At 46.2% G+C, this 13,793-nt stretch overlaps 1 protein-coding gene across 1 annotated transcript; it reads right to left on the bottom strand.

Annotated features, from left to right (window-relative positions):
* Nucleotides 1-982: 982 nt before the first annotated feature.
* Nucleotides 983-6,807, bottom strand: LOC125524516 (glycerophosphodiester phosphodiesterase GDPDL4). Its single transcript, XM_048689558.2, has 9 exons — nucleotides 6,571-6,807; nucleotides 5,844-6,137; nucleotides 4,849-4,961; nucleotides 4,253-4,751; nucleotides 3,580-3,618; nucleotides 3,189-3,479; nucleotides 2,901-3,040; nucleotides 1,670-2,156; nucleotides 983-1,468 (listed from the first exon to the last, which is right to left on the bottom strand). The coding sequence occupies exons 1-9, from the start codon at nucleotides 6,722-6,724 to the stop codon at nucleotides 1,176-1,178; spliced, it is 2,310 nt and encodes a 769-aa protein (XP_048545515.2). The 5' UTR covers nucleotides 6,725-6,807; the 3' UTR covers nucleotides 983-1,175.
* Between the last annotated feature and the right edge of the window lie 6,986 nt (nucleotides 6,808-13,793).

Here is a 13,793-nt window from a genome sequence, read left to right as displayed (position 1 = left end):
AAGTTACCAGGCGGCAAGCCTGGTTAGCTATCAAAAAAACCAAAAACAAAAACCAATGAAGCAAAGTCTACGTGAGAGGAAGGTCGCTGCACTGCACCTTCCTCACCGGTGCTAGATCTGGGCATGTCCTTGATCCCTAGACGAATCTCTTACGTACCGCTAATTGCCCAACCACGATCAGTGGAGTATCTGTCGTTTGACGGCGAAGATGCCCGTCTGCTCATGGCCAGGGAATCACCTGAGACTCATGACCATCTCTCGGTCTCCTTGTACGGACAGGTGGACAGCCTCAACCTGCCCTGCTGAACCTCTTTCAGCATGACGAGGAGCCGGTTGCAGATGATCTCTCAAGGCAATTGCTTGGGTGAGATCCAAGATTCCGGCGGTCCCATCTTTGGTGAGTTTGTTCCGTTGGATCTTATAACCGAGAGAATATCATGCTAGGATGATGCGCTAATCGTATTCCGTTCGTAGGGTCAGGTACAACAACCTCCTTTTCGGAGAAAAAGATAAATCTGTTTTGAGACGCTTTGCTCGAACCTAATGGTTTCTAGGTGACACGGATTTCTGTGGTTTTATCTGAATATCTTGTTCGGCTTTCGCTTGTGTCCTGCACAATCCTGGCTGGTTTTCTCTGGGTATCTCGTGCTGATTTTACAGACTAGCGCCCAGTAATCTGATACCTGCCTCTACTTGCCTCCACTCGTTCATCCTTTTCGCCTTTTTTGGTTACCATTATCTGTCTTGTGCTGCACACATGTTTCTTTGGCGATAAAATAAGACATCACACTTATTAACAGTGCCGAGACCTTACACCTGAATCTAGAAACATGCACACTTCCTCAATTTTCAGAGCGCAACACTTCTTTTCAGCTAAGAAGTACAGTTCTTCTATACACAACAATGGTAGATAGCATCTTCCCACCGGTCAGCACTCAGCAATGTAGTAGTATGAAATATCGAGCACCTGCGCTAGCTAGTGTGATAGAACCGAACCTCTTCAATTCAATTGATAGATCAAATACACCAATGTGCCGGAATAGCTACAGAAACGAACACCCGATGTAACTGTGTGTATATATTGCACAAAATAGCAAGATAATAGCTTGCCTGCGCAAGTCTAACGGCTCCTCCGGTAACTTAACCTACTGGCACACAGCCTCATGGTCTGCTGCTCAAAGCAGCAGAGCTGCACAGGCCGCTACCAGCAGAATGCAGGTGCTTACAGCCGTCGTGTGAGCATCAGATGGCGATGAACCGGGAGGTGCGGCGGCACCAGGAGGTGCATTCTTAGGCGCGACAGGGGGGAATGGCGGCTGCTGCACCTCTGTTTCGTTCAATTCTGGCATCGGTGCCACCGCTGGCGGCTGGGCCTCAGGAGCGGCATTTCTCTGGAGTAGCTGCACGAGGCCGCCGACATCAACGGTCTCCATGTAGGCGGGCTTGTCCTTTCCTGTACAAGAATTCCCTGCCAAGACAAATATAGCAAAGGTCAAATACTGTATTGTTAGTTATATGAATGTCCAAAATGTTTCGGCAGAGGCACCACAGCCATTAATATTACAAATTGGTCTAAACAACTAGGCATGGCGCAATGCTAAATTTCAGCGTGCCTAAAAGGTAGGTACAGGCAGCAAAACACGAATGAAAGATGGCGAATTTTACTTACTCTTGTATCTCCTCACTGTCTTGGGGAAGTCGGTAATTAAGCCATCGACTTTAAGCGACTGGGCATAGCTATTGATTTCCACTGTTTCATCCGAGAAGAAGTCCCAAGGTTGTGATAGGAACTCATTGCGGAACACCTGCGCATATACCGTTAGCCCTGCGGACCGCAGGTCTTTCACCAGGCTGGTTTGGTTGATGATAAATTGCAAACTTATTGCAAAAAAGGAATTCCTGTCAACGACCACAGCCTCGGCAAACTCCTTGACATCGGCTAGTGAGGAAGGAGAAGCATCCCCAATGCCTTGCGGGAGAGTGTAAACAAGCTTGTATTTTGCTTTCTGCTGCTTCAATTTGACAAGAACAGCGCTATCTGTTGACTGGATCATGACTTCCTTGGTCGTTTGATTATTATAGCCAGCATCATTTAAGGCAGTGGTTAAGGACTCGAGAACATCAACTCCTAAAGATTTCGCTATAAATGCAGCATTCTGCATTATAGAAGATATGTTAATCAATTAAGAGGACTCCAGTGATTAAAGCTTTAGAAAATTGCAAGAAATTTGACTTCTAAGGACTGAATATTCATATGGTAACGCTTGTGCGACAAATATGAGATTTCAATAATAACCTTAGCGAGGAACACGGCACTAATTACTGCACACATAATAATGGATATAATTACACACCATATCTGTATTTGCTATTCCCAATGTTTTGCATGTTCGGTACATTCATGATTCTCATATTCCTTGCCAATAAGAGAATACATGGTGATGAAATGTAAGTCATCTTAGGTTGTGCACCGCGACCAAGGCGGAGGGGAAAACGAGAGAACTTAATGTCTTTTTGCTAATTAATAGCATTGCATAAAATGAACTAACCACTGCATGTCATGTTTGGTAGTCTCAAGTCATTCAAAGCATGCACGACCCACATCTCTTATTGGTTGATATGTCAAGAAACAAGAAACGAGGAGTGAGTTAATGTACCGTGACTAAGTGTTTTGGGACTATTTGGTTTTCGTAAGGTGACTTACACACCTAGACGTGTTGTGGTTTTAGTTCAATTGAACTAAAACCACAACACTTATTTTGGAATAGAGGAAGTACAGCTAAGGAAAAGACAATTCCTTAAACTAGAGCTCTCTTTTTTGCATATAAGAAAGTCAAATTAGAGGTAGTAAGCATAGCCTAAGGTATTAAAGTTGAGTTTACTTCAAGTGGAAGTATCACCTCGATAATGATCATGATGCCAGACAAATCCTGATCCTTTCCATATTCCAGAAAATCTGAGAACTTGACAAACTTCCCATTGTTTGTGTATCTCGGGTTTCTTACAAGATAGTAGCTACTCAATGGGCTAGATATCTTGGCTGCAGAAAAAGGGCAGGTATGAGGACACTACAAGAATCAATCCTTTGTTTTATGCCATCCACATACTTCTCAGTTGTTAGCCATCAACTTCCACAGAAAACAACATAAAAAAAAGAAGCATATCCACGCTGTGATGAAGGAACTCACGTTTCAAAGAACTATCGCTAATGTTGTTCCAAGTAAGGTTGAATGTATAAATCCCTGCTGTACTCTTAATTTCAGGAATGACAGATGTAAGGGTACTGAAAAGTGTCGTCTGAACATTGGTGGTCTCGAGCAGGTTGATGGAACTCATGCAAATAAGAACTCCATCTTTTGTGACCTGAAGGGCACAGTCAATCACGTCCGCACCATCCTTAATTGCATTCTGGTAGGCAAGATCAGTACAATCCGGATAGTCTCCACTGGCACCATTATGCGAAATAATTAAAGGTTTCCCTGCAGAGAAACACTGAAACAATTAAACAGAGTTGAACTTGTAGGCATCCAAGCATCATGGCTGGCAGCAGTACTAGGATTTACGCCTAGATATACATACCATGATCCGCCTTACTTTCATTCAAGTTAGCAAAACAGCCTGAAGAGAAGAAGATTCAAATGAATTAGCAAAGAGAAGAAACTATATTGCTCACATATTTATAAACAATCAATAAGTGTTCTGCATTTTCTTAAACATCCCTTTGATTATTTGATGCATGCTACATTTGTACAAAGTCCAATGTTTCTGCTTATTGGCTAAAGGTCTAAAGTTGGATGGCTTAGGGGAAGGCAAGATTATCGAGGATGCAGTGCGTTAAAGAGAAATGTGTTCAACAGGCGAATGATTGTAATCTAGTGCATTTGCTTAATAAGAGATCACAAGTTCAAACGATAAAAGAGAATGATTCACAATCAAGCTCAAAGGTTAAAAGGCATAAAATTAACTTGTCTCCAGCCATAAGTTAGAAACATCCTTTAATCATTTATAGATGTACAAATAAGATGACATGATAAAGAAAAAAAACATGATCACATTTGTCTCCAACCAATGCACAGGTATAACGCTGTTTGTCATTGTATATTTACAGAGTTATTCCTTTATCCCTATATGTTAAGATCTTAGTTAAGGTTCAAGAAAAAAAAAACATGATGAAGCGGAAAGTCGAAACAACACTGTAGTCAATGATTTCATAAGTACTCGGTTTAAAAAGAAGTGAAACTAAGTAACCTACCAATAGCCTCGGATGCAGTAATAGGGTAGTCTGTTAACACACCATCCACGGAGAAGCCACCATCACTTATAAATGATAGGTATTCTTGCAAGGGATCATAACTGTAGTTATAGGGAATAATCCTATCATTTGCGAAGTCAGATGCATATATTTCTAACCCTGCCCTGTGGGCATCTTGGACAAAGGATGTTGGAGGCAGCAGATAGTTATCATTCGTCACTTGCCAGATGTAGCTCTTGGGGACCATGATACCAGAAGCAATTGTCTTAATAAACGTTAGGTTCTTAGACAGTGAGCTATAGGTTTGGTTTGTAGAAGGATCAGACAGAAAGTTATCAGGAAAGCGAAACACAAGCTTTGTTCTGCCGCGAACTCTTTTAGATATGCTTTTGAGGAAACCTATCTCAGGTGATGAAATATACTTCACAGAGACACTCTTTAGGATGGAAACTATGTATCTTCTCATGTTCAAACCATGTTGCGAATAGAAGATGTCATGCTACACATGTGAAGAAGAAGTTAGATTTTAAGGGATTCGACAAAGAAGTAGCAACAGTAGCAGATAAAGGCAAAATTGCAAGAACAGTAAATTTTACCTGAACATTCAGCCAAACGGAAGGCGGCTTGATATGGGACTGCAAGTCTGTCACGGAAAAGATACTATATATGGAATCAAACCTGTCGGTGCGAGAATAAAATCCCTGTGTTACTGCACAAAAGATTGGATAATCAGGTAAGAAGAATAGCTACAAATATATCATCAGGTCAAACCTTTTTAAAGAAACTGGAGCGATGAAAAATCATGCAATCTGAAGAAAAGAAGAGCAGAGAACTAATATAAAACATATAATGTCTATGTAAAACAACGAAAGAGCGAGAGGAAAGGCATGCCAGTAACTTTAGTTCTTACTATAAGGGTTGTGCGTGCTTTGCTGCGCCGTTTGTGTTGTCGGGATTTCATATATAAAATTTGATGCGTGAGGAAGATGATAATGTATGTTTGATTGTTTTCTTTATTTATAATGCGATATTTTGGTGGGGCCTTTCTATAGGTGTGATTTTGTGTCATCTGCTTATAAATCCATATGTATGTGGGAAAGTTTCTTGCACTGACGACTGAGTGTACTATATTGGTGCTACAGTGTTGCATGTTGCCGATTCCTTTTTTTCCAGGTGATGAGAGGGTTTGCGGGACTCATGTGTTTTTATAGGCTGGTTGTTGCTTATTGATTTGAGAAATCATTGAGTTTGTCAAAATCATGAACCAAATTCAAAATTAGACATCTCAATCGAAATCATTGACCCAGTCCAAATTGTGAAGCAGATCTGAAAATGAACATCTCAATCGAATAAAAACTATGAACCCAATTCAAAATAACCTCTCAAAATCATTGACCCAGCCAAAATTTGTAAACCAAATTCAAAATTGAACGCCTCAATTGAATGAGAGAGCTTCAAAATTAGGAAGCATAGTGTGTTTATAGATAGATAGATAGATAGATTGGTCCAGCGTCCACGTTTACCAGCATGTAGTACGTAATTGAGATGTACAGATGACATGCTTCAATAGAGAGCTGAAAGTGGTACTCACAGTAAGTGTTTTGGACCTCAGAATAGGTGAAGTCGAGAGAGAAGTGTCCAGTTTTGGGCACGCCATCGATGACATACTTCTTCTTTTTCGCAGGGTAGGCTGTTGCAGCATTGGTGCAGTTTGCCATATTTATGTCTCGAAGGCAAATCCCAACGCCATCTTTTGTGAGTTGCACATCGCACCACACGCTTGTATCAGGTGCGCTGGCAAGCAATGCGAAAGCAAAGGCGGCCTGGCTGGAATCAGGAAATACCCCTGAAAATCCGCCTTGGGCGATAACAAGGGGAGCATCACCTGCACAGCAATTAGTCACGGTTATTCAAATTCCTGAATAATTGCTCAGAATACCATCCTTACGTACTTTTATTTATTTATTTATTAACAGGAGTAATTAACCCCACGGAGATTATCAATCAACCTTGTAGTAGGTTTTTGTTATCAAAAATCAACCGTCTGAATATTGTTGTTTTCAGAACCAGAAGGAGGGAGGGCCACCCCTACCTTCTGATTCATGGAAGCGAAGGCGGCTACGCCCACCCGCTGTAGGATTTTAGGGGGAATTCGACGCGCGCTCTGTTCTCGCACAGTCTCACCTCACGGAAGGTCGCCTCCAACAAAAACCAGAACCTGCCGGAACCATCCGACTAACGTCGGCGAGGGAGGAGCCTTCCTTCAGCCGTGCTTCTGCCCCCAGAAACAAATACAGAAGGAGGAGAGAGGCGTTTACCTCGTAGTGTTTTGTAGGTCGAGGGGCGCCGGATGCCCTGCGCGTCGGCGGCGCCGAGCAAGAGCAGGAGGCCGCACAGCAGCGCGGCGAGGAAGGCGGCGGCCTCTCCGCCACCACCACCACCGCCTCCTCCGCGGACTCTACTGCTCCTCATGCCTTGAAGCTTCCAAAAGCTTCCCGCAGAGGACGCGGACACGGGTGGGAGGAGCAGAGCACCGGGAATGCTCTGGTGCTCTGGCAGAGGCAGAGCGCATATATGGAGCACGGGTGCCACTTGTGGTTCTGTCTCCTTCTGTCAGTCAATGACAGGGCTGCGGCCGGGCCCGCGCGGCAGCGACACGCCCGTGAGCCCGCGCGCGGGAAGCCCGCGACCCGGCTGGCGTTTACTCCACCACCACTACCGGCGGCGCGATATTCTGCGGCCGTTCTGGCCTGGTTCCGTCTTTTTTTTACCGCATCATATCCTGGTTTGGTTCGGTACTGCTCGCAAATGATTGCTGGAGAAGGAAAGTGTTTTTCCATCTAACCTTTTGGGCATTTTACAGTTTTGATGATCAGGTGGGAACGGAATTCAGGCCCCACGATGTTCGTGTGCGGACGATTCGGTCGCATGCGCTTTTTTCTTTCAGAAATCGGCCACACTAACGTAAACCCGTGTTTAGACTAAGATGGTGGTGTGCAGTTGTAAAGCACGACGCGCACTCGATTTTATCATCTCGCAATCATCAGCTGCAACGGATTCGGTGTGCGCTTGTCGCATCCAGAGCGTCTACCACCGCGGACTCGCAAATCCGGGCTCCTATATGTTCACGGATTAGTGTTGGCTCGTCTCTCGAATGTTTTCATTTGTAATTATAATCCTTATTTTGAAAACCTTAAATCCATATGAACATATGCACGTCGGTCATTGCACATAAGCAGTGAATATCACACACAAATAAAAAGTATTCGTACATAGAAATACATACTACAATGATCGGCATAAGTAATGAATATCACAATGTATAATTGAAACATAAAATATACAGTTTATTGGTTTTCAGGTTGAATCCACGTATGCTCTACAAGGTCAATGAAAAATTGCATGTGTACCTGCTGATTTCGAAGTCATCATGCATCTCAAAAGTTGGCAACATGCTCTAGCTCTTGCTCCTGGAGGTGGACCTAAACTCCGGGCTTTCCTTCGCCCTCGTCCTTCACAATAATTTTGTGCAAGATTACATAATATGTCATCAGCTACCAAAGTGTCTCCAGTTTCCGCATCATTATAGCCCCACAAACAATACCCCGATGAGGTTGAAGCACTATGAATGCCCTTTTGACATCATCAAAGCACCTTCTTAGATTTGTAGAAAGAGACATTGTTTCCTACTATAAAGATCGGATATAATCTTTATAGACGCTGCACATTGAGAATAGATACCATCGACAAAGTAGTACACTATGTTGTAGCTGTGTTCATTGACGATATAGTTGCATGTCGGAGCCTCCCCATCACAAAGTCTCTTGAACTTGGAGCACATTGATGTCGTTGTTAGGACCTGATGAAGCTATGTACCTAGGGTAGGGTCATGGGCCTAACCTAGACGCCCTCCCCAAGGACATCACCCTAAAACTAGAAGCATTCAAAGGGTACCATCATCCACTCGACCAGAGACATTTCACTCGGAAGAATCAATGTCACTCGACCGTCACAGAAATCACTCGACAAACAGAAGGTCTAAAGTCACTCTACACTGTAACGGTCGGGCGTTTACCCATAGACTTAATTATCATTTATAGCACTTTAATACAAACGTCACCTGTAACGCTCCTTCTTTATGTACATTGAACCCCGCGTAACGGAGGGGAGCTGGGGTCCTGGCGCACTCTATATAAGCCACCCCCTCCTCCGGGACAGGGGTTCGCATCCTTTGTAAACTCACACACACATACAATCCAGTCGACCGCCTCAGGGCACCGAGACGTAGGGCTGTTACTTCCTCCGCGAAGGGCCTGAACTCGTAAACTCGTGTGTACAACTACTCCATAGCTAGGATCTTGCCTCCTTATACCTACCCCCCATTCTACTGTCAGTCTTAGATCCACGACAGTTGGCGCCCACCTTGGGGCAGGTGTCTTAGTAGTTTGTTGGAGAAGTTGCGATTCTTCCGATTCCCGTCATCATGGTTTTCGGCGGAGGATTCGCTGAAGGCCGTGAGATCCGTCTCGGCGCGCTCATCTTCATCGCCGACGACTCCGCTTGGCTCCACGGGGCTCCACTCGACGTTGAGGCGCTCCCCGTCCGCGGGGCGACGCACTTCCACGCATGCGCGCGGCGTCCTTCTTCGACAGCCGTCGACTCAGTATCAGTCGGCTCCTACGGCATCCTCGCTTCCCGTTGTTCGCCGGCGTCAGCAATCCGGTCGGTCACGGCTTCAGCGGTGGGTGAGACATGCGGTGGCCCGCCAATCGGCCACCCCACAAATCGCGGCGATCGAGCCCAATGAAACTCTCTACGGCATGTTCGATCTGTGGACTGGCTCCGTCGAGACTGCATCCGAGTGCGACAGCAGCGACCCCGCGGCAGAAGTCTTGATGGTCAATGGACCACGCAGTCCTCCTGGTTTCCCCCGTGAAGACAGAGGCGATGGCGTCGGCGACCCATCACATGTCCACGAGGAGTACCGCCCCGAACCCCTCTCTTCGCAGCGGAGGGAAGATCTTCGCCGTCGTAATATGGATGCACTCCACACTCCTATCGTTGGAGAAACCCCCGAGGCCCAGGCCTTGGAGGAGGCGCGCCCGGCCAACTTGGCTGAGCGCACTCGACTGGAGAACCTCCAGCGCGCACTCGACGAGCATGCTCGGCAGCGGATTCCTGAGTCCAGTCGACGACAACTTTTTCCCCTCCGACTCAGGTATACCGAATTTCGATCCAGAATCTCACAGCTGCAGCTCGAATAGAAAAGTCAATTCAACCTTCCCAGTCAGAAGCTGGCCGAGGTTTGATGCAGATCCGGGCTTTACTCTGGGCAGTAGGAGAGCAGAATACAACAATATCTTAGTTGCGGAATAGGATTCCTAGCAGATTTGTGGTGGCAGATACTGTCCAATCTGCTCACAGCCCAAGATCGCCTCCGCGGCGTGAGGGACGTGGGCACAAGCAAGATTAGTACAGGAACCGTGAGCAGTATGATCATCGACTTGACCACGATGACCGCCGTCGAGCGCCCACGCCTTCTCCGAGGAGTGGGTCATACGTGCCTCGGCAGCAAGATGACAGGCGCCCCCACATCGGCGAACGAAGAATTCCGGTCGACCCCAGAGAGCCAGGCTTTGATGCAAGATCTATTCTCGTTCAAGGTCTAGTTGATAGGAACAGAGCTCACAGAGAAGGCCACGATAGGGATTATCCGACTGGAAGCAGGGTGCACGTTTCAGGACCCGAGTGTTTCAGCAGAGCCATCAGAGCAGCAGTGATTCCCCCCAACTTCAGGTTGGCGACTGGAGTCAGCAAGTTCACCGGCGAGTCCAAGCCAGACACTTGGCTTGAGGGCTACCGAGTGGCTGTGCAGATTGGTGGCGGCAATGATGATGCGGCAATGAAGCACCTTCCCTTGATGTTGGAGGGCTCAGCCAGAGCGTGGTTGAATCAGTTGGCTCCTGGCAGCATATATAGTTGGGAGGAACTTGTTTGAGTGTTTGTTAGAACCTTTGAATGTACTTGCAAAAGGCCAGCAGGGTTGACAGAATTACAGTCCTGTGTTCAGAAGCCGAATGAAACCTTGAGAGATTATATCCAGAGATGGATCACTCTGCACCACACAGTGGAGAATGTGTCGGATCACCAAGCAGTTTGTGCCTTCAAGGAAGGAGTTAAGTACAGAGAGTTGAACCTGAAGTTCGGCCGGATAGGAGATATGTCCCTGAGACAAATGATGGAGATTGCCACCAAGTATGCCAATGGTGAAGAGGAAGACCGACTCCGGAGTGGCAAGCACAAAACAGTCTCCCAAGAAACCGGAGGAGGGAATTCCAGTCAGAAACAGAAGCGAAAGGCCGAACCAGCTACTCCTGGTGAAGCTTTAGTTGTTGCCCAAGGCAAGTTCAAAGGAAAGCCCAAAGGGCCCTGGACTCCAAAAAAAGTTAAGGATCAAGATGGGAATGATGTGTTGGATTTGCCGTGCCATATTCATACCAAAAAAGATGAAGAGGGGAATTTCATTTACCCTAAACACACCACTCGACAGTGTCGTCTCCTGATCCAGCAGTTCCGAGAGAAACAACCCAAGGAGAAGGAAAAGGAGCCGGACAAAGGTGAGGATAGGGAAGAAGATGATGATGGTTTTTCCAATGTCAATTCCACGCTGATGATTTTTGCTGATGTTGAAAGAAAAAGTCAATTGAAAGTTATTAACAGAGAAGTAAACATGGTTGCTCCAGCAACACCCAGTTATCTGAAGTGGTTCCAGACTGCCATCACATTCGACCAGTCGGACCATCCAGCACATATAGCCACCCCTGGGAGGCAAGCACTGGTGGTTGACCCAATAGTTGAAGGCACTCGACTGACTAAAGTGCTGATGGATGGTGGCAGTGGCCTGAATATCCTTTATGCTGGAACTTTGAAGGGAATGGGCATTCTGATGTCCAAGCTTAGTGAAAGCAACATGAGTTTCCACGGCGTTATACCTGGCAAGAAGGCTCAGTCACTCGGCCAGATCGCCCTTGATGTGGTTTTTGGTGATTCCAAGAATTACCGCAAGGAAAAGTTGACATTTGAGGTAGTGGATTTCAAGAGTGCTTACCATGCTATTCTGGGTAGGCCTGCTTATGCACGTTTTATGGCTCGACCATGTTACGTGTATCTCAAATTGAAGATGCCTGGTCCTAGAGGAGTAATCACTGTCACTAGTAACCGGCAGAAGGCAGAAGAGTGCTTCCAAAAGGGCTCAAAAATTGTCGATGCACAAATGGCAGTAGTAGAACTGCAAGAATATCAGAAAAATGCAGATCTGAGTGATTTGCTGCGAGCCAAGAAGCCTTCCAAAGATTCTGCATTTCAATCGTCCGGTGAAACGAAGTCGATTCATATTCACCCGACCGATCCCAATCCTGCTCCGACCCATATCTCAACAATACTCGACAGCAAATAGGAAGAAGCGCTCATCCAGTTCCTCCGTGAGAACTGGGACATCTTTGCATGGAAACCTTCTGACATGCCGGGTGTACCCAGGGGACTGGCTGAGCATCGTTTGCGAGTTGACCTAAAAGTAAAACCAGTCAAGGAACATCTCCGACGGTCCACCGTCCAGAAGAGAAAAGTAATTGGTGAGGAAGTGGCTCGGCTCCTGGCAGCTGAGTTCATCCAAGAAATCTACCACTCTGAGTGGCTCGCTAATGTTGTCATGGTCCTCAAGAAGGACGATTCACTTTGCATGTGCATTGACTTCAAGCATATCAATCGGGCCTGCCCGAAAGATCATTTTCCTCTCCCCCGCATCGACCAAATCATCGACTCAACTGCGGGGTGTGAGCGTTTGTCTTTTTTGGATGCCTATTCCGGGTACCATCAGATCCGACTGTATGGACCTGATGAGATAAAAACGGCTTTCATCACTCCATTCGGATGCTTCTATTATGTCACCATGCCATTCGGCTTAAAGAACGCCGGAGCCACATTCATGAGGATGATCCAGAAGTGTCTGCTCACTCAAATCAGTCGGAATGTGGAAGCATGCATGGATGACATTGTGGTCAAGTCACGTAAAGGTTCCGACCTGCTAGCTGACCTTGCTGAAACCTTTGCCAATCTTAGAAGATATGATATCAAACTTAATCCATCAAAGTGCACATTAGGAGTTCATGGCGGAAAGTTACCCAGTTTCCTCGTTTCCGAACGAGGGATCGACGCTAACCCGGAGAAAGTTGGTGCTATACTTTGGATGAAACGCCCTGTGCATGTGCACGACGTCCAGAAGCTTACTGGTTGTTTGGCCGCCTTGAGTCGATTCATTTCCCACCTCGGTGAAAAGGCATTGCCTCTTTATCGACTGATAAAGAAGTCTGATAAGTTTGAGTGGACTCCCAAAGCTGATGCGGCATTTGCAGAGCTCAAAGCCCTGCTTTCCACCCAGCCGGTGCTTGCTGCACCAATCAGCAAAGAGCCTTTACTGCTTTATATTGCAGCCACTGGACAAGTTGTCAGTACAGTACTCACGGTCGAGTGGGAGGAAGAAGGAAAAGCCTATAAAGTTCAGCGCCCAGTATATTATGTTTCTGAAGTTCTGACTCCGTCGAAGCAAAGATATCCACATTATCAGAAGCTTGTTTATGGGATTTACATGACCACGAATAAGGTTGCACACTATTTCTCTGATCATTCCATTACAGCCGCCAGCGACGCTCCATTATTAGAGATTCTGAACAACAGAGATGCAACTGGTCGAGTGGCAAAGTGGGCGATTGAACTCCTTCCCATGGACATCAAATTTGAGGCAAAGAAAGCTATCAAGTCCCAAGCAGTAGCTGATTTCCTTGCCGAGTGGATAGAACAGCAACTTCTGGCCCAAATTCACTCGGAGCATTGGACCATGTTCTTCGATGGGTCCAAGATACTGAATGGTTCCGGTGCTGGGGTGGTGTTGGTATCCCTCCATGGTGACAAACTCAGCTATGTTCTCCAGATTCACTTTGACTCCTCCAACAGTGAAGCTGAATATGAGGCACTTCTGTACGGGTTGCGTATGGCCATTTCACTCGGCGTCCGTCGCCTCATGGTCTATGGCGACTCAGATTTAGTGGTCAATCAGGTGATTAAGGAGTGGAACGTGAGAAGCCCAGCTATGACTGGTTATTGCAATGCAGTGAGAAAGTTAGAAAAGAGGTTTGAGGGGTTAGAGCTCCATCACATCCCTCGACTGAAAAATCAAGCAGCCGATGATCTGGAAAAGATAGGCTCCAAAAGGGAAGCCATTCCCGGCAATGTGTTCCTGGAGCATATTCATACACCTTCAGTTCAAGAAGATCCCTTCACTGAAGAGCCCCCGCAGTAGAAGAGTGCCATCGATCCAACTGAAATCGAGGTTCCAGTCATGGTCGATTTGATTATGGAGGTTTTGGTCATCACCCCGATTGGACAGTACCATATATCGCGTAAATTCTTAGAAAGGAACTCCCAGAGGATGAAGAAGAGGCTCAACAGATCGTTCGTCGATCTAAAGCCTTTACTATGATAAGAG

The sequence above is a fragment of the Triticum urartu genome, chromosome 7A (assembly GCF_056163025.1).
Source record: "Triticum urartu cultivar PI428250 chromosome 7A, HENAU_Tu73, whole genome shotgun sequence".
NCBI classification, from domain to species: Eukaryota; Viridiplantae; Streptophyta; class Magnoliopsida; order Poales; family Poaceae; genus Triticum; species Triticum urartu.
The sequence above is the reverse complement of the archived record's forward strand: the minus strand, read 5'-3'. Positions and strand labels throughout refer to the sequence as shown.

What these genes read in the sequence shown, in the direction of transcription:
- LOC125524516 (XM_048689558.2), bottom strand. Translation starts at nt 6,724, where the DNA reads ATGAGGAGCAGTAGAGTCCGCGGAGGAGGCGGTGGTGGTGGTGGCGGA. An exon ending in CCGTTTGGCTGAATGTTCAG is followed by an intron (nt 4,752 to 4,848) that starts GTAAAATTTACT and finishes TCACATGTGTAG; the next exon opens with CATGACATCTTCTATTCGCA. An exon ending in TACTGCATCCGAGGCTATTG is followed by an intron (nt 3,619 to 4,252) that starts GTAGGTTACTTA and finishes TCTTCTCTTCAG; the next exon opens with GCTGTTTTGCTAACTTGAAT.